We start from the raw sequence: 21,372 nt of genomic DNA, 5'->3' as shown, positions 1-21,372 counted from the left end.
ATGGCCATGCATGCTTCTGATTCTTTTTTCATTTTAAATCTTTTTTTATAAAATTCAACCATGTTTAATTTTCAAAATAAACAAATAAATAAAATGAGACCACTCAAGATCAATTTTAATTCCTACCATCCATTATATAGTGTCCCTAAAAATGTAAGCAAAATCAATTGCATCAGATCTAATCCAATTAAATAAAGCGCATAAAAGAACAGTTATTATTTTCATTTGAGTTGGATTATAAAAGCTATAGTAAAATCTCCCTTTTCAAGTCAGAGGAACTGAAATGACAATGAAAAGCAAGCAGTATGTGAACACCTAACAACAGCTGGCTTATATTTTAGCTCCTGAAACTCTGAACAGCTGCACTGAGTTGATACATGAGGGCCCTGATGTCATTGCTAAGCTTCAAGATGCCTTGTTTATTAGAAACTGGGAGAAAGAGCTTCTTTGGAAACAGACATTCAAGCTGAAAATACTTGATAAATTCCACATTCAGAAGAAACAAAATGTATGTAAATTTCATTAGCTTCAACAATCTAGCAGCCAACATGCCACTGAGAGTTGAATTACAGTACTCAGTATCAACCACCAGGAGGATTATGCTGGCAAGAACTATGTTAGGTTAGATGGATTTAATAATTTATACTAGAACCATGCATTAATTACTTCTGTGTGGGAACCAAATGGTTAATCCTGGGGGAATTCTGCGCCACTGCGCAATACAGAATTTTGCAGAAATTAATGTTGGGCATGCAGAATTTCCTTTTTCCCCCCACAGAAATGGGCTGCAGAGATGTTGGCTGCCACTAGGGGCTGCTGGACCTGGCAGAGCCCAGCTCAAAAACAAAAGACAAGGCTATTTCTCCCTCTGGACCCCTGGGCTCTAGGAGGGCAGGGAGTGTGAGTGTCTGGGCTGGGGGAGAGAGGGGAGGGCGCAGCTGGGCTCTGGGGTGTGAGTGGGCTCTGGGGGGAAGCATGTGAGGTCCCTGCAGGTGGCCTCTGGGGAGGGGAGAGGGGGAGTGAATGTCTGGGCTGGGGGGATCACGGATGGACACTGGACGGGTAGGGGGTGTGAATGTCTGGGCTGTGGGGGCAGCCGCTGGGCTCTGGGGGGAGGGGGTGTGAGTGGGCTCTGTGGGTGAGGGGATGTGTGTGTCTGGGCCGGGGGGCCATGGCCGGACTCTGGGGATATGGAGTGAGTATCCAGGCCAGAGGGTGGGGGCTGCAGCTAGCCTCTGGGGGGAGAAGGGGAGAGTATCTGGGCGGGGGGGTGTGCGGCTGGGCTATGAGGGGGGAGAGTGTGTGAGTGTCTGGGCAGGGGGTGCCAACGGATGGGCTCTGGAGGGTAGGTGGTGTGAGTGTCTGGGCTGGGCAGAGGAACCATGGCTGGGCTCTCGGAGCGGGGGAGAGGGGATGTGGGTTTCTGGCACCCAAGCTGGACTCTGGCGGGGAGGGGACAGAAAAACAGGAACTGGATTGTTGTAGGGGTTTCTTTAACTCTACTCCAAGGGGAATTTTTGTGTGCGTCTGTATTGTTAGACATAGTTTCTGACAGGTATTTTAAAATAAATTACCAAAATAATTGAAACAGGTGTGATTATATACTATATATATTTGACAACATTTGCAGAATTATGCAGAATTTTAAAATATTGTACCCAGAATTTTTAATTTTTTGTCACAGAATTCCCCCAGGAGTAAATGGTGTTACTAAAAGCTGCATATCTTGGAATGAATACAGATAAGTTTGTGTTTAAGTGGCAAATCATAAATTGGCAAAACATGGGCTACTACATCCTTTCACTCATTATTCTCAAATTTAAGATCTCAGTCAAGTGCTCTGAGCATGGGATGCCTAAAAAAAAATCACTTAAAGCTTGGGATCCGTACATAAAGTAGACAGCTCTGCTCCTCCTAAACAACAGAATTGTTTACCGCATGGATCAGTCGTTCCCAAACTTGTTCCACCGCTTGTGCAGGTAAAGTCCCTGGCGGGCCGGGCCAGTTTGTTTACCTGCCACATCCGCAGGTTCAGCCGATCGCAGCTCCCGGTGGCCGCAGTTTGCTGCTCCAAGCCAATGGGAGCTGTGGGAAGCGGTGTGGGCCGAGGTACGTACTGGCCACCGCTTCCCGCAGCTCCCATTGACCTGGAGCAGCGAATCGCAGCCACTGGGAGCCGTGATCGGCCGAACCTGCGGACATGGCAGGTAAACAAACCAGCCTGGCCCGCCAGGGGCTTTCCCTGCACAAGCGGCGGAACAAGCCTGAGAACCACTGGCATGGATAAAACTTGTTTGTATAGGAAACAGAACTATAAAGGTCTGAAATTGTGGAGCAAAATCCTGCAGGATCTAAGAACCACCACAGACTTCACCACTTTCCATTCCAAGTGCAAGATGCATATCCTCAACCTTGCCCTCAGTAATAAAACACATACTACAGCATATGTTAAAAAAAATTCACCTACAATTTTCTACCGGGTGGGGGGTGGAGGGAAGAGGAGAAAGAAAGATAGATAGATGCTGGTCACATCATTTAATGCACTGCTGGAAGGTGCTCAGACAATCGTTATGGGTGAGTATAAGAACCTAATTAGAAAAAGAATGTATTATTACCAAATGATCGTTACTAAGTTACTGGATAAGATCTTATAGTGCAAGGTATGTGTTGTAACTATCTTTATTTTTCACTGAGTTCAGTTTCATGTTTGTACCACTAACTGGAGAATTATCTTAGAAGCTGTCCATTACTTATTTGTATTATAAGGGCCCCATCATGTGGGTGCTATACAGATTAAAAGAAAGTGTCTGACCTGAAGAGTCTACAGTCTAAATAAGAAAAATAATAATTTTGCAGAGATATGTTTGCCAATAGGAGGGATCCAACTGAAGGGATCCTTTGTCTATGCCAAAAGAAGGGCCAATCAGAATCCCACTGAGTGTTCACCTCCCCAGTCCAAATAAAACCGGAATCTTCTATCTGCCTAATAGCAGTAACAGTTACCTTTGTTCCGAGACTGCACTTTTGTGACCACTTGAAACAGAAGGAGGCTGAGCTGGTATGACAGTTATATAGAGAGGTAACTGATTGTATGTCACTTGCCTTCATGTTCAGAGAGACTATAAAGTACGAGGGGTGTTTCCAAAATCCTTCCAGGGACTTGCTTCGATGACATATTTGTCCTAATGAATTATTTCATACAAACAAATAGACTTCAGGAGTTCTGTCACCTGCTTCCCAATATGCTCACCCTTTCATAGAGAAAAAAGGGATGAAAATGAGTTAATATAAGCCACACCTGTACCTATATGGATTGGGAAAATGTAGTAGAGCAAGCCCAATTTACAATTCAGCAGTAACACACCCCAAAGAGATCAGGAATATTGCTAATAACCAGAACAAATGGAAGAAACTGAGATTAGCCCCATTTGCCTGGACCAGGAGAGTTTTGGATGACAGTGCCATCTCATCCACCTCACATGGGATGGCATAATGAACAAGGTCCACTATGAGGAGAAAAAAATCACTTCTGTTAACGCTTTACTGTGTGTAAACAAGGGGAGCCAGCTCACATTTAGTCTCCTTCTTCCAAATCCCATCAATTTGACACACAAAAGACTGCCTAGAATTTTTATTGATTTCAACAAGCCTTATGTTAGATCAGGGACCACAGAGAAATGGACTTCCTAAAGATGGCATGGCACCTTTTAGAGGTACCACCCACGGATTAAAGGACCCCTCAGGCCATCACTAGTAAATGTTAAACTGCTGCTGCATGAGGCACACACAAAAAATCAATGGAAAGCCAGGAATTCAGAGAGAGTCTTCATCCCCAACTGCGCAGCCGGGGATCCCTGAATCTTATGCATGTATGACACTTAGGAGCATGCTACAATATTCATGTTTTGGCTCTCAACCATCCAGGTTTGCTCAGCAATTTGAGAAAGGCTTGGAGAACCAAAGATACAAATAGATAAGAGGCACATACACACTCACACAGACTGGCATACAGAAACTGACTTCTCATGTAAACCTACATCCCAAGAGCAGTTAGCCCACTGATGCCAGTAATTGGTAATCCATTATTCAGAGAGTAGTTCAGAAGTAACTCCAGTTCACTTCACATTTTTAACACACACAGCAACGAGGGATTTTTTTCCCTTCACATTTTCCAATTATGCATAAAAATACAAAGGAAAATAGCATCGGATTCTGCATTCTAGCAACTAAAAGATAATCTTATGACGGAGGGTATCATGACAGATGTTCAGTAAGACTAATATTGTAAGCTATAGATGTAAGCTAGGAAGGGGCTGCTTTTCTTACTGAAATACTTTTATCGATTCTTACAACAATGTTGTGCAGAGTCCCAACACTGTAGCAGGGGATTAGCTCATAAATAAAATTATTGGGCCAAATCCTAGAGTCCTCACTCAATTTTTATTAATGCCCTTGGTAACTGACCCAATGCATCACTGATTCAGTCTTTAGCCATTTGACTTTAATGAAATAATAATGAATAACGAAGCAGCACTTCTACAATGCTTTTTACCCAATATGGGTAAATATCATTATCAGCATGTTACAGAGGGTTAAACTGAAGCACAGAAGCAAGAAGTGATTTGCCCAACCTTACACAGCAGGACGGTGGTAGATGATTGTAAGGTGCGGGTGGGTATGAATACTCCCATTGGTCCTTTAACTGCACTCTTCCCTGATTGATATTAGTACTGTCAGATTCACTTACCAGTTCGTAGTTGATTGGCAGGAAGCAGGGTTTCACCACCTGGAATAAAAAGAATAAAATAAAGAAATAAGATATTTCTCTCTTTGAGGGCTCAATCCCATGAGCTTCTGAGTAGCCTCAAATCCAACTGAATGCAGTGTGAGTTGAAAGTGCTCACCAAATCAGGCCCAGAATAAAGAATCTTATTTATAGGTCAATTTTCACATACAGCCTGACTCAGCCAAAGGCAGGAAACAGAAATTACACTCTCCTTATCTGCAAAGGAAAGAAATCTAGGTTTGGATCTGCCACAGTGTTCAAAACCGGAAAGTCAGCTTGACCTGAATTGGTATGTCAACTCCACTTATACTGAAGTTTAAACACTTCAGATTAAGGATTCTGTGGCCTGTACATGTTACGCAAGACTTGTTCAATAATTTAAGTACCAAAATGGATGGAAAACCAGGAACAGTGTGATCACATCATACTATACTATCAGCCATGGCAAACAATTTTTAGTGGCTTTCTATAGCTATACAAATGCTACTTCTATTACTTATGCCATAAAGCTTCTATTTGGGGGAACACATTATTCCTGATCATCCTCCAACTTTCTGATCTCAGCCAAGGCCCTGGATAAGTGAGAGATGGTATTGTCTGCATCTGATGTGGGGTTGATAGAGATTTGGATTCATCTTATGCCAGCTACGGTTGGAAATAGAATACCGGACTAAATGGCACACGGATCCGATCCAGTCTCCAAATTCCAACGTTCGCTGGCATTTTAGTCCATGCACTTTCACACTCTCTCATTGTGGCTTTCATAGATGCTGAATAAAGTGGGGGAGAGGATGGATCCTTGTGGAACATCACAGGGCAGAGCTCTAGAGGCGGATGAGTATTACATTATTTCCTGAATAACAAATTTAGACAGACAGATCTGCTTTTAATTCTGGGTTTATAATTTTACAATGCTATACCCGATTCCTGTGGGAAAGCCTTAGCATAGGCTGCTGTACCCACCTGTCAACTTCAGCACAAGGAAAACAAATAGTTCAGTACCTATGTAAGGTGCATCTGGAGTCAGCATGATACTGATCTGTTTATTCCTGTCCCTGTTAGCAGCAACAAGTAACCAGGATTGATGACTTCTCTTATTGCTCAAAAAATGAATGATATGGGTTGCACAGTACATGGCTCATCAGCATTCGACCATAACAGGAGGGGGAAAACAGACCAAGAAGAAGCAAACATGCTTCAAAACAGTGCTACAAACTCCTTCTCTCCCACAAGTCAAGCAGTTAGCATCTTCTGCAGAGCACACCAGTCATGTATGTTTTGCATGCAACTACACACAGCTGGCCCTCATTGTTTGAGCTACCTTGGCAGAGGTGGTCTTTGGGACTAAGAGATTTCATCACAGTTTCATAGAAAGCAAGAGCATATACCATGCATCGTGAATACATGTAGTTGTCTTCTCTGATTCCCTTTTCTTCAGCTTTTGGGATATTATCCACTGTGGGGAGAGGGCTATACTCTTAGACTTTTACGGGTTCATCTTGTGATGAATCGGCTGAGCAGGTAAAAATTTTTAGCTCATCATTTAGTATCAATATCCGCTCCCCACCTTGTGACTCTCCAGGGTGCATGTGCAGGCACATCCCATCAATAGGGAGAGAGTGTGGAAAATCTTGGGAAAAGCCTGACCCAGGAAGCAAACTTGTCCTCTTTCTCTGCGAGGTCGGTGGTGGCGGCAGCAGCCGGGGGCCCCTAGGCCCTTTTAAATTTCCTGGGCGTGGCAGGCGGGGCCAGGAGACGCTCTGGGTGAGGTGCGCGGGGGCAGCAGGCAGGGACAGGGGAGAGACCCGGCCCTGAACATTGGTGGAGCCAGGCCCCCAGGCCCTGAATATTCCTGGAGCACGGGCACCACAAGCCCATATAACTTGCCACCCCTGCTGCTGAAGCAGCAAAGAGACTATGCAGAGGGGCACCCAATGAGACATACGATATATTGATCCTGGCCTGGAAATCTGTGAGTTACTTATTTGCCTTTAATAGACTCTCAGACTTTCAGGCAGAAGGGACCATTCATGATCACCTAGTCTGAACTCCTGCACAAGGCAGGTCACAAAACCTTGCTCACCCACTCCTCTAATAGACCCATAATCTCTGGCTGAGTTACTGAAGTCCTCAAATCCTGATTTAAAGACATCAAGTAACAGAGAATCCACCATTTACACTAGTTTAAACCTGCAAGTGACCCATATTCTATGCTGCAGGGAAAGGCAAAACCCCCCAGGGTCTCTGCCAATCTGACCCAGAGGAAAATTCCTGACTATCATATTTGGGGTCGGGAAGTTGAACCCTGAGCTTATGGAAAGACCCAACAGCTAGACACCTGGGAAAGAATTATATGTACTAATTCAGAGCCCTCCCCATCTAGTGTCCCATCACCAGCCATTGGGGATATTTGCTAATAGCTGCTGCAGATCAGCTATATGCCAGTGTAGACAGTCTCATCATATCATCCCCTACCTAAACTTACTACGTACAGTCTTGAGCCAATTAGATTTTTTGCCCCACTGCTCCCCTTCAGAGGCTGTTCCAGAATTTCACTCCTCTGATTGTTAGAAACCTTTATCTAATTTCAAGCCTAAACTTGTTGATGGCCAGTTTATATCCATTTGTTCTTGTGTCAGCATTGACTCTTACCTTAAATAACTCCTCTCCCTCGCTGGTGTTTATCCCTCTGATGTATTTATAGAGAGCAATCATATCTCCCGTCAGCCTTTGTTTGGTTAGGCTAAACAAGCCAAGCTCTTTGAGTCTCCTCTCATCAGGTAGGTTTTCCATTCCCCAGATCATCCTAGTATCCCTTCTCTGCACCTGTTCCAGTTTGAATTCATCTTTCTCAACATGAGAAACCAGAATTGCACAGAGTATTCCAGATGAGGTCTCATCAGTGTCGTGTATAATACTAACACTTCCCTATCTGTATTGGAAATACCTCTCCAGCTACAAAGGACGCCTCCATGGCCACAGAGTGCTCATTAGGGCCCAGATCTCTGAATTGTTGGGCAGCCTCAACTCCCAGTGACATCAACAAGAAAGGAAGGTGCTCAGCAATTGTAAGATTAGGCCCTGGGCTCTGATTTTACAGCAGTTGTTGGTAGTCTATAGAAAATAATTTAAAATAAATCCATCTATAATTTTCTCCAGAACTGAAATATGGTTGGGTTATTTGTTCATATTTTTCAGTGACTGGAATGAAAGGCAACTTCCTTTTGCACTAATAGACAGGCCAATCACCCCTCCAAATATAGAGTGTAAAATGTGCACTGACATTTTAAAGAGAACAGAGGGTCCAGATCCCTTAGGTGGAATTGAAAATCTCAGCCTTGCTATATAGTTACAGCAAACGGTGTCTCAGGGCACTAATTAGAAGGAGACATGATTTAATGTGGGATACCATGCAGATGGCCTCACCTGGGGAGGTGGAGAATTCATCTAGCTGTTCTTTTTTCCATTAAAACACAAACCAACTCGACTGCCTGGTGGTTAGAGCAGGGAACCAGAAGTTAGGACTCTTGAGTTATTTTCCCAGCTTCTCCACTGCCTCACAGCGTGACATTGGGCAGATTGCTTAGCTTGTCTGTTCTTACCTGCCTCTTATGGGTGTTGAGACTTAATATGTTAATATTCGTAAAGCACATTATCATTGTCATCTTTCTCTTTAAAGTAAATTATTTAATCAGATGAAGGGGGGAGGGAACTGCAGTTCATGTAAAAGGAGTTAGACGCAATAAATTATGAGAAGATGGATCTTTTAAAAATTACCAAAAAAGGTAGTTGTTAAAGTGCCTTGGGGGAAAAATGTTTTAAAGGGTTTTCTTTAGCCTGTAAATTATTGAAAAGCAAACATACCTCGTAAGCATTCTATTTGTGCACAAAAAGTAATCTTGCCTGTCTTGTTGTTCTTTTAACCACAGGGAGTTTGACAGCTTTGGTGTATCAACATTCCATTACTCCTCTGGCATTACCCTGCAAACTACTCATCCCAGACAGAGGTATGCTAGTCAAAATACAAAATAAAAGTGATACGTAACCAGGGATCCACTTCAAAATACCTATATCTGAAGGCAGGTGAACATGTCAGGGTAAAGTTCTGAACAAGAAAGTGTAGGAAAGAATGTCAGACAGTTGCCAAGCAGCTTTTGTCCAAGCTGCAGTTCAGAATACACCTTAGGACTGCATTAGCCTTTTTTATGGTTGTATCACATTGGCGGCTCATAGTCATCCTGTGATCAACACATATACCCAGGTCTTTCTCCTCTTCTGTCACTTCCAAGTGATACACCGCCAGCTTGTAGAAAAAATTCTTCTTGTTAGTCCCCAAGTGAATGAACTTGCACTTTGCACTATTAAATTTCATCCCATTTCTCCAGTTTTCAAGGTTGTCCAGATCTTCTTGTATAATATTAAGGTCCATTCTGAGGAGCCCTAACCCTCTATTGGAGTGCCCCCAGAGGCCATGCTAGGAACAGCTGTGTTGCACTTGAAGTGTACCACTTTTGCATCTGAACCTAGAACATTTACTTTCCCAGCCCTAGTAAAATACCCTTTCACTTAGCCATGCAGCTTAGTGCTCTACGGGATCTACCTGTGCGAGCACTGTTAGGGCCTCGCAGCTGAAGCACCTACACCATTTGCGTCTGAGTCGTGATACACCTGGTGCCCTGATGAGTACCATAAAAGGTCTAGTGTACCACAGCACTGCGCAGCCATATTCATTACAATCTTTTAAAAAGCAAGACTCAATTTATTCAATATTTTAACCAGCAGGAATGAAGAGGTTGTCAAGTCCTATGCACAACACAGGTAGAGAGAAGCAGAGTTGACTACATCAAACAAAACCCACTCAGGTCTCTCAACTCCTGTAAACCTTCCATCCTAGAATATTTTTTTCTCCCTCAATGTGGAAATGGATGGTGTTTGCCTGGATAGCTGAGCCTTTGCTTGGGAAAGATTTAAGTCAGTGGTTCTCAAACTTTCCCGTACCAGGAATCCCCCATTAAGGCTGAAAAAGTCTCATGACTGCTCCCGCCAGCCATCCCCAACTCTCCCAAGCTAGCCCCAAGAAAATGGATGCTGGTTCTCACCACCTGAAGCCTCTCTGTGACCCCTGAGTTTGACAGTCTGTGGACTAAGTGATATGCATACACCCATTTTTTTGCTGCAGATTTCATCATGGCTGCTGCTGACTTTTGCTAATCACCTGTGTCCAACAGAGCAAGCATATTTAACAGGTGGAAGATGTTAATAAACTGTCATGATTAAGATTCCAGTTATTTGAAGTGAAGACAGCTTCTGCCTCCCTGACCTTCTGCCTGACATGCAATTTTATGTAACACCTTCACTCAAAGCAGCCAGAGCTCTACAAAAGTCAAACCGCTTAATCACTGCTTTTACAGCCACAACGGCGCTGGGGTGAAGTGAAGAGTTGGATTGCATGAGTGATAATGGCTGGAAGCCTTTCCCTACAGACTCCAGGAGCTGTTGTATTGCTCCAAGTTTGCTGGAGAAAATGAACTCCCTGGGGATCCTGTCTAGGGGATCCATGCCCAGCCCACCTGTCCCCAAATCAGCCCTCCAGCCACCAAGTGGCACACAAGGAGTGGGACCCCGCCTGTAAGGAACTCATTCCTCTTAAAAGAGCTAACAGAGTCTACCTGCATGTCTGGAGAGCAGGAGACTGTATTATGACTGCCAACTATGTTTCAGCAAAGGTGGGGAAGGGGCTCCCCGTATTGTTTTCCCTCTCATTCCCTTCTGCAGTTGTGCTACCGCAGCCAAAATTTGGTCCAAAGCATGCCCATTTTTTCTAGGCTCCTATGAGCTTGCAATTTTAAAGGGACTCTCTCAATAAAAAAATCAGACTTCTATCTACATTTGTACTTTAGCAACTATAGTAAAGATTATACTTGAAAAGAAAATAGGGACTTTTTTTTTTGTTTCAGTTTGTCTACTTTGCCCACTTCACAGCACTTTATAAAGAGTCTGTTTCCCTTGCCTTTTATGTGGATCTTTCAAGCAGCAGTAGGGGAGTGAAAAACAGGAATATGTGATTGTAAAAGCACACAAATTTGCAGGGGGACTTTGAAGTAGGTGTCGTACCTGAAACTAGTTTTAGCTAACATATTTAAAATGGACCAAATTTACTCAAGTTGGTGGTTTCCCTTTATCTCTATTATTAAATGCAATATTTTTCACACCATTTCAATGCTCAAAATATCAGTCTGAAAAACTTCCTCGGTATCATGATTAATATTATATTAGTTAGGGAGCCAGTGTGGCCTGGTGAATAGGGTTGGGGACTCACGAGACCTGAATTCAATTTCCAGCTCTGCCACTGGTTTGCCAGGTGACCTCCCTGTACTTCAGTTTCCCCATCTGTAAAATGGGGATAATGGTACTAACCTCCTTTGTAAAATACTTAGAGATCTATGGATGAAAAGTGCTATGTTAAGATTATTGTTATAGTACAGACTGTGTTGTAATTTCATATTTCCAAGTGACAGAGAAATAACTTCATACAGGAGAAAGAATGTATGTGTATTCCCAATGAAATTTTCCATTAAGTGACACATTTACAAAAAGAGTGCTTGCTTTAAAGCTTGTCTATGACTTTACAAAATGATACCTGTCTACAGAAGAACACAGCCTGGTTTTATTCTGTTCACGAGACACAACTCAATTTTTTACACCTATAGTGCTAGAAAGAAAAGTTGCAGGATCACTTTATTCAAATCGAATATTACTGCAGTACTGGCAACTGCCATATTCAGCTACCATATTCAACTGTTTTATACATTACTCACCCCCTATTATATTCTCTAGTGTAAGTGGATGTAAGCCCTAAAAGAATTTTCCTGACCTCTCCGGAAGTTACATCTACTGGCAGCTATAAGGCTGCCTACTAATATACCCCTGCAATTTAGAGTCACTCACTTGTCTACTTCTTCTAGTGTGTTTAATTGTACTAAAAAGTACATTAAATAATCACTTATAAAATATCATATTTCAATATGTACACAATGTTTTTCAATATCTATACATTTATACTAATTATTATGCAACAATACCATAAAAATGCTTAGGTCAACTTTTCAAAACTAGGCACCTTCTCTGTGCCTGCAAAATATACGCACATGCACCTAGACATATAACCACCCCCCAACATATGCAAATTGCACATGCAAAAAATTGTGTGTAAACTACATGTTTTTGCACGCAGAATGCATAGTTTGTAGGCACAATTCTCTGCTTGTGCAAGTACACATATATTGTGGACACATAAGGCCCCAAAATTAAGGAAAAGTTTAACAACTTTAATTTACTGACTTAAATATCATTGACTTCAATGGAATTTAAGCATGTGCTTAAAGTTAAGCACACATTTAAGTGCTTTCCTGAGAAATAATGTCGTCCTGAGCCACAATCTTACTTTTGAGAAGTCTTGCATTGATGCCGACAATATATTTAACAAAGAATTAATTTAACAACAAATTCTGCCTCCAGTAATTATTTACATTTTCTGAGAAACCTTGGGTAGTGTTTCTTTATCTCAGTGCCATGCAACAGTGTGCAATCAGTAACCAGCCATCACCTGAGATGACAAATATATTAACTTCAAAAAGCTGATAACATGTTATTTGTTGGCTTTCTAACAGTGCACATACAAAGGAAAAAATACATTACCACTTGCTTTAAAGCTGTACCATAGTGCCCCCTCTGTCATATTACAGCATCACTTGCTTGGACATCCAATGTTTACATTCTACCATTACCTTTTATACAGTGCACCATCCCCCCGTACTCTATTTTGATCTTTTTAAAAATTGTGGCTGAGCCTCCTTCTACAACTAGTCAAGCCTTCTAAGAGAAACAGCCCTCTACAAAGAGTGAGCCAGACAGCTCCAGAGCTAGATTTCAAAGCTTCAACCTCCAATACCGTTCAATGCTCTCCTTGAAAAGCTGTACACCTTATTTGTTTAGTTATATTGTAGCATTCACTCTGAACAACAGCTAACCCCCAAGTAAATTATAGATATAAGCTATAAAATTTTTACAGTAGATGTGGGATATGACTGCAACATTGTGTATAAAAGTCTATGCACAATATAGACAAAATTTCTTATTCAAATAAAGCACTTTGATCTGCTAAGAGGCAGTATTTTTAGTACATTATTAATTGTTGTTAAAGGATGGTAGGCAGAGTGAAAGTAATGAAAAATATAGGGCACTGATAATGCTATGTCTAGCAAAGCTTACAGAATTACAGTGATGTAAGAAGAGCCTGCTGACTTTTTGCTAAAATGACAGCAAACAAAGACTAGATTTGGTGAGAGTTAATGGAATTGTTTAAAAATCTTTATTTATTTATCTATTAACAGCTCCAGATACACATTAACTTTCTTTGCTTGGAGTTTATTATTTACTCACATTCCTTGAAAAAAGCACTTTGATAAAATGACCAAAAGGCTGTTTGATTTCACTTCAGTGTCTGAAAATAATGAAAATATCGTCTGCTAAAATACTGCTGTTTGTCATTTACATTTTCAAAACCAGGATATTTTGTGGTACCATTTTTAGGATCTCTAAATAAGCATAAAAAAACAAAAGTACCCCTTGTAATAAATGTGTACTACCACCAACTTCTAACTCAAAGACATCCATATTTCTCAGAATGGAGGGTTTTTTTCAGTAGCTTAGTGTTCTAAATGAGTTTACCAGGAAACACTGAACAAGTGCTATATAGTTCCCCCCCCTTTTTGCGAATACAGACTAACACGGCTGCTACTCTGAAACAATGGATAAAAGATACTATCAGAGCTGTTCTACACACATTCAATTTTTCCCTCCAAATACTTCACACTTAACACTCATTCTACTGGACTGTTTATTCCTGGTACACACAGCAAATGCTAGTCAGTATAGCAATACTGAACAATTTCTAGTTTATTATATATATATATTAGGGCTGCCAATCAATTAAAAAAATCAATCACGATTAATCACGGGATTAAAAAAATTAATCACACTCAATCGCACTGTTAAGCAATAGAATACCATTTATTTAAATATTTTTGATGCTTTCTACATTTTCAAATATATTGATTTCAATTACAACACAATACATAATGTACAGTGCTCACTTTATATTTATTTTTATTACAAATATTCGCACTGTAAAAAGCAAAAGAAATAGTATTTTTCAATTCACCTAATACAAGTACTGTAGTGCAATCTCTTTATCTTTAAAGTTGAACTTACAAATGTAGAATTGTGTACAAAAAATAACTGCATTCAAAAATAAAACAATGTAAAACTTTAGAGCCTCAGTCCTACTTCATCCAATTGCTCAAACAAGTTTGGTTACAATTTGCAGAAGGTAATGCTGCCTGCTTCTTGTTTACAATGTTACCTGAAAGTGAGAACAGGAGTTCACATGGCACTGTTGTAGCCGGTGTTGCAAGATATTTACGTGCCAGATGAGGTAAAAATTCATATGTCTCTTCATGCTTCAACCACCATTCCAGTGGACATGCGTCCACGCTGATGATGGGTTCTGCTCAATAATGATCCAAAGCAGAGCAGACCGATGCGTGTTCATTTTCATCGTCTGAGTCAGATGCCACCAGCAGAACATTGATTTTGTTTTTTGGTGGTTTGGGTTCTGTAGTTTTCGCATCAGAGTGTTGCTCTGTTAAGACTTCTGAAAGCATGCTCCACACCTCATTCCGCTCAGATTTTGGACGGTGCTTCAGATTCTTAAACCTTGGATCGACTGCTGTAGCTATTTTTAGAAATCTCACATAGTACCTTCTTTACATTTTGTCAAATCTGGTGTGGAAATGTTCTTAAAACGAACATGTGCAGGGTCACCATCCAAGACTGCCTATAACATGAAATATATGGCAGAATGCAGGTAAAACAGAACAGGAGACATACAGTTCTCCCCCAAGGAGGTCAGTCACAAATTTAATTAATGCATCATTTTTTTTAATGAGCGTCATCAGCATGAAAGCATGTCTGGCTGAAACTTGAAGGGGAATATGAATGTTTAGCATGTCTGGCACATAAATACCTTGCAACACCGACTACAAAAGTGCCATGCAAACGCCTGTTCTCACTTTGAGGTGACATTGTAAATAAGAAGCAGGCAGCATTATCTCCTGTAAATGTAAACAAACCTGTTTGTCTTAGCAATTGGCTGAACAAGAAGTAGGACTTAGTGGACTTGTAGGATCGAAAGTTTAATGTTGTTTTGTTTTTGAGTGCAGTTATGTAAGAAAAAAAAATCTACATTTGTTAGTTAAACTTTCACGATAAAGAGATTGCACTATGGTACTTATATGAGGTGAACTGAAAAATACTATTTCTTTTGTTCATAATTTTTACAGTGCAAATATTTGTAATAAAAATAATAATATAAAGTGATCACTGTGCACTTTGTATTCTGCATTGTAATAAAAATCAATATATTTGAAAATGTAGAAAAACATTCAAAACATTTAATAAATTTCAGTTGGTATTCTATTGTTTAACAGTATGATTAATCACAATTCATTTTTAAAATCACAATTAATTTTTTTGAGTTCATCGCATAAGTTACTGCGATTAATTGACACACACACCTGTATAAACCCAAACATTTTGACTGATGAAATAAAGAAATATTGAGACATTTCAGAAGTCCCCAAAGGAATTACTTGGAGATCACATGCAAAAAAAGCCTGTCTCAGTACAATCTGGACCTATGGTCACTTTGGCTATTTGTCACTTCCTATGAAAATTCTCCTCAGCAAATTATAATTTTTAAAGGGAATTTTCCAAACCAAATTAGTGTATGGAAATTTTAAAGCATACTAAATTCTCAAGATAATAAAAGAAATTCAGTAAATTTTACAAAATTAAAATTAGGTTAAAACAGATTTAACATGTCTGGGTTCATGACTGTGTCTGTAGAAACCAGCAAAGGTTTACTTATTTATTCATTTTACAGCTCCTTCAAAACATATTAGAATGGCCTTCAAATAAATGCAGTCTCATACATTGCATTTTCTGATGCCTAATTCTATAGTAAATTTGCTAAGGGAAAGAATGAGGAAATACAGCCAGAAACTCTTGAGTTCTAAACCCTGCTTTGACAGAGCCTTATTAAATTATTGGCCTTATTAAATTCTCTGCTTCAGAGTTTTCTGTCTGATAAAATGAGGATAATACTATGCTTACCTACCTCAGAGAGGTGTCATGAAGGATTAGTTAATGTTTGCAGAACTCTTTGAAAGTAAAAAGCACTGCCACATACAGGCACTGAGCATTATGATGTCTAAGCCAGGAGCCTGTTCCTACATTCCTGACAGAAGCAAAACTCCTTGTTGCCTCATTTGGAATTACAGAGCAGGGCCCTATGTTAGCACCTTAAAAGGAAAGTTACATTCCTTCAGAAGACATTTTATACTTCAGTGCCTTTAAATACACATAAACTCCTGTGCACAAAACATCCATAAGGCAATAGAAAGAGTTGTTTAATATGAAATCACTGGAACTGCTGGAAAAGAGATCCTCACTAAGAACCCGGAATGCGGCTATTCTAAGAAATAAAAAAAGTATTGTTCACATTTCTCCGCCACCTGGAAGCTTAGCTTTTCTCTCCACAGTGTCTTGTTTGATTTGGCAAGGTCACACACGTGACCTATATTGAGAAACCCCCAAAAAGAAAACTGTGAACATGTCAGATTGCAAAAGGAAAGAAAAAAAAGTTCCCTGTTACATAAATCAAAGTCCACCTACAATTCTCTCAAAGGGCATGCACAGGGGGAGACATTTGGTACCTAGCTCCGTATGGGGCATTTGTAAAGAACAAAACAGAAGGAACTCTTCAGAGCTACCAAAACCTATAGGGGTTCCTGGATGCAGTAATGGAGGAGCTCTCCAGTTAATCAGAGACAGGTAATAACAGATCAGCATTTTCTATATCAGCTAGCTCTCGAACTCAGATAATTGGCTATGCCCCGAAAGAGTCCAGAGGCAAAGAAATACTTACAAGAACCTAAAATGGAGTCTTGGGATAGCATACGGTGATTAAAGCCAGTGACTTTGTAATATATTTTTATTATTTTTCCCGCCTCTCCCACTAACCCGGGTGACCTTGGGCAAGAGACTAATCCTATCTGTAATTTAGTTTGCCCATCTGAGCGAGGGGTATGCTACTATTACACCCAAAAAGGGCTTTGCGAGGCTTAACTAATGCAAGACTTGTAAAGTTTGAGATGCTTGGGCAAAACCTGTTATATAAATGCAATTTTTTATTCAGAATATCTTGGGTATTGTTGGATTTTTTTCTTCAAAAGAATGAAAACAAAAAAACAAATCCATTTTTTTGTCAATTGTATTTACTTTTATTGAGAGCCTCCACTTCTGCTTCCTTTGTATCAGGTCTGACCTCTTAAAGCTTAATTAGGTACACATTCCACAGTGAACTCTGTTATCCTTTTAGGATTACAGACCTATTTATTTTGGTATAATCCTCATGAGAAAACATGCTTCATTTACGAAGTCAAACAGATCTTACACACCACCAGAAGGGGCTCTGGAAAGAAGGAGGGAAATGGTTCCATGGAAGTTTTCCTCCCTCAAGGGAATAAAATATGAGTACACACTGATTTTTTTTTGAGAGAAAACAAACCAGATGTACACCAGACCTGTCTTATCTCAGGACTTTAGCCTGACACTCAGACTTTGGGGAAATTTCCCAGGCTCTTAGGTCTGCTTCCAAAATCTCAGTACTTTTGTTGCTACAACATCGGTGGGGGACATCAGTGCCACAACTGCCATTGCTGTAGTGGGCACAACTATGAAAGCGGCATCAAAAGGATTTGAGGAGGAATAGAGATCAGTCCTGCCATGATAGACATGATAGAGAAAATAGTTTTTGGAACCTGGACCCTCACTTGTCTCATAACTCACATAAAATCAGCAACAGATTATTTTCCTGATCTGATATGTTAAAAATATAAAATGATTAATTGTACTTTTAATGGGAGAGGGAAACCAGAGAGGAGATAGGAGAACTCCAGCCAAAGGGAAAATGCCATGCTTTTCAATTTCCCATCATAGGCAGGTATGCAGTACTCCCCTTGTTGACAGAAGTCTTATGCTTGGCTTCCAAGTACATTCATCATTATTTTGCAGTTGTAACCCAACCTTACACAGGGTTGCTTTCCCCCCACTCTAGTGGCTTGTTCTAAATACCATACATATGAGTCTGCTGCAACCTATGAGCTATTGATCTTCAGTTCTTTACATTAGGCAGTATAGAGATACATACATTAAGACCCAGAAATCCTGGGTTCAGTCCCCACGGACAACACCAAAGGGGTGCTATCATTTAAGTCTCTTCCATTGGCATGGTATAGAAATATTTTAAAGCAAGTGGGGGTTAAATTAGCCACATAAATAATCTGTTAAATCACCCTTCCTCATAATATACACCAGATGTAGTCTGTTCACCATCAGATCTACAACCTGGTGCTTCCAATTTACAAAACACTTTCAGAGATGAAATTTTGTTTTATTTTTACTTATATCATCCAACTCCACACTTCCACATTCTCGCTTCCCCATTCCTATATTTTTATTGTGAAGAGAATGACAGTAAATAAAAAGTTTTCTGCCTTTGATGACACAGTCTGTTTACTATATGGAAAGATTTACCTTTAAAAGCTTCTGTGCCAAACTGTTTCCTCCAGAGTAGAAATCTAGGAAGATGGGATGGTCTGTGGAGAAAAATCCCTGTGAGGATCTCCTTGTGGAAGTTTCCCCCACTACTCAATCAGGGAACAGGATTTACCCCATTCAGAAAAAGATGCAGCCTGCCCCACATCCAGGCTTGGTGACGTAGTTCCAGCGGTGGCTGCCCAGGAGCCACTCCTTGGGTTATGCAGAAAAGTGAATACAACACAGCTTAAGGATATAGTTCCTTTCCAGGTAAGGCCTACACAGATGGTGGAGAGATAATATGCATCCACCGGCCCTTCCCACGTTGGACCTCACAGAGAGTCTCCATCAAACCCAAGCGAGGGGTTAGTGCCAAGAAGGTAACTGAGCCTCCCCCGTTTCACATAGGGAAGGGAAGACAGCATGGTCTGATGGATAGAGCATTGATTTGAGATTAAGGAGACCTTAGTTCTACTCACAACTCTGCCACCGACCTGTTGTTTGTCCCTTCACCTCTCAGTGGCTCTGTTCCCCCTTCCACTCTGTCTCTCAGAATATAAACTCTGGGGGCACGAACTGTGTCTCAGTATGTGTTCACATAGCACTTAGCACCATGGGGCCCCAAGCGTGATACTGGCCTCTAAGGGCTTTTGTAATACAAACAACAACAATATGTGCATGGAGAACTCCTTTACGTGCATATTTGGCTGTGAGGGGGTGTCCACCCAACACAAGGCCCAAAGGAGTTAAGTGGCTAGGTTGGCCAATTAACTGTATAAGCTGCCCCTGGAGGTCGAGCCACAGAGCAATGAGGATTAATTAAAGAAGAAGATGAGTTGGATAGGAACAGGAGGGGCCTGTATAAAGCCCAGTAGCTGAGAGGAGAAGGAGGCTGCAGAGAGAGAAGCTATAGTCACTCTCAGAGTGAGAGAAGGTAAGGTAGGAAGTGGCCCAGGGATACAGTAGCAAGGTTTGGGGCTGTGCAAACCTTGCCCAATTGTTGTAGCGTCCTTGGGCTGGAACCCAGTGTAGAGGACAGGCCTGGGTTCCACTACCAGTCACTGGGCATTGGCACCGTTAAGGGGCAGTGAAAGGAATGACTGTCTGAGACAGTGAGTCCTGAGAGACTTTGATACCTCAGAAGGGAAAGACTACTGTGACCTGGCCGGAGGATCAAGCCATGAAGCGGGGCCGGAGGTTCAAGCCATGAAGCGGGAGCAGTCGAGTCACAAGCAAGCGAGATGGGGAGAGTGACGGAGTGAACAACTGCAGGAGGGTCATCAGACTGGCATACCTAATCCCTAGATGCAGCCAGATGGAGGCACCCTTAGCGGCGAGTAGAGCACCCAGTGACGCTGGTCCTACACTTTTACCTTGGATCAATATTTACCTCAGAAAATTGGGGCACATTTTAATTCTCATTATAGTCAGATGACTCTGTTTCAAATGCAAGCTTTAAGGGAGGAATGGGGGATACAGAAAAGTAATGTCGAGCACAAGGACTGAAGCACTCACTGAATAATATTGTTGGTATCATTTCTAAATTAATCACTTTTGCTGGGATCTGTTACAGTCACTGTGTTGCCCTACAATGTCAGCATTCTTCTAGGTTTGTTTGATCCTGCCTCAGTGCAGAGGGTTGGACTTGATGACCTCTTGAGGTCCCATGCAACCCTACATTTCTATGATTCTTTTATTCCAAACGGTTGATATACCAAGTAGGTTGGACAACACTGGAACTGCGTTTGCCCCTACCTATACAGTGCATTCAGTATAATTTACATGGTTAAACTATTTTACTCTCCGAAAATTACCACTGTAGGATTTCTGCCAACAGTGTAACCAAAATGGCATAGAGTGAGAAGCCCTGATTCAGCAACGTACTTAAATGCATGTCACACTTTAAACAAGGCAAGAGGTCCCACTGACTTCAATGTAACTATGTCCATGTTTTACTGAGGATGAACTTAGAACTGTCTTGGGTCCACCTGTTATGAAGCAGTGGTTTAAATAACAAAATCTGAGATTAGACAGAATTGATCATTCCAGACGAGAGGAAAATGACAGTAGAAAAGAAATATGTGTTTAAGCAAATTCTAAATGGTATTTACAGAGACAGCTTTCATCCTCTGCTGCAGGTCATCAGTTAAAAGTTCAGACTTACATTGAGCTATGAGTCTTTTCACCTTTATTTATTATTTTATTCCTGCCATAAAAACTAGATATTATTACAATCTTCCTATTACAATACAGCATCTGCATAAGGGACTCTATAGATCTCTGACTTGTCCTTTTTGTTGAGATGTAATGTTATGTACACAGTACCTGTGTTAATGTCCCTAACCAAAGTAAATGAAAATTTCAGTGTCATTAAAAATACCATATCCAGTAAAATACATCATAAAGCCTTATATTTTTACAGAACTTTTCATTTCTCTGGGTGGTCCCATTGTCATCAGTAGCTCTTAGCGCAGACCAGCTTGCAAGATTGAGGACTAAAATCACGCATCATTGAAATGCAGCCATCTCTGGGGTAGAATGCAATAGCTGATTAACAGTGCTGCATATCAGTTTAAGAAAGGAAGCAAAGAATAATTATTCAGTTGAAACTGAACGAGGCATTGGAGGGAAATAAAAATAGTTGTTCATAGGCAATGAGTATGGACACGAGTGCTAACACTGCTTCTCTTGAGAAGAACGCTATGGGAGGACTAATGACTATATGCACTCAGGCCCCATTTCTCATGTTTTACATCTCATCACAGTGATCTCCCACAGCATGGTGCCCTTAACCTCATGCTGCAGCACTAGTGGGCTCAGAAGGAAGCATGTCGTGTACTAAGTTACCAACACCATGGAGGATC

General features: G+C 41.0%; 1 protein-coding gene across 19 annotated transcripts in view; it reads right to left on the bottom strand.

The window, feature by feature from the left end:
- Positions 1 to 21,372, bottom strand: part of TNS3 (tensin 3) — a 340,704-nt gene that overhangs the window by 188,947 nt on the left and 130,385 nt on the right. For 17 of the 19 annotated variants that reach the window (XM_007061354.4, XM_027823761.3, XM_027823765.3 and 14 more), the window contains one exon: positions 4,748 to 4,786. The exons of the other annotated variants lie outside the window; for them this stretch is intronic. In XM_007061354.4, coding sequence (XP_007061416.2) covers positions 4,748 to 4,786 — 39 coding nt within the window. The remainder of the gene's footprint in view (positions 1 to 4,747; positions 4,787 to 21,372) is intronic. 19 annotated transcript variants of the gene reach the window in all.

This window comes from Chelonia mydas, chromosome 2 (assembly GCF_015237465.2).
Source record: "Chelonia mydas isolate rCheMyd1 chromosome 2, rCheMyd1.pri.v2, whole genome shotgun sequence".
Lineage (NCBI taxonomy): Eukaryota > Metazoa > Chordata > Testudines > Cheloniidae > Chelonia > Chelonia mydas.
This window is presented reverse-complemented; position numbering and strand designations above follow the sequence as displayed.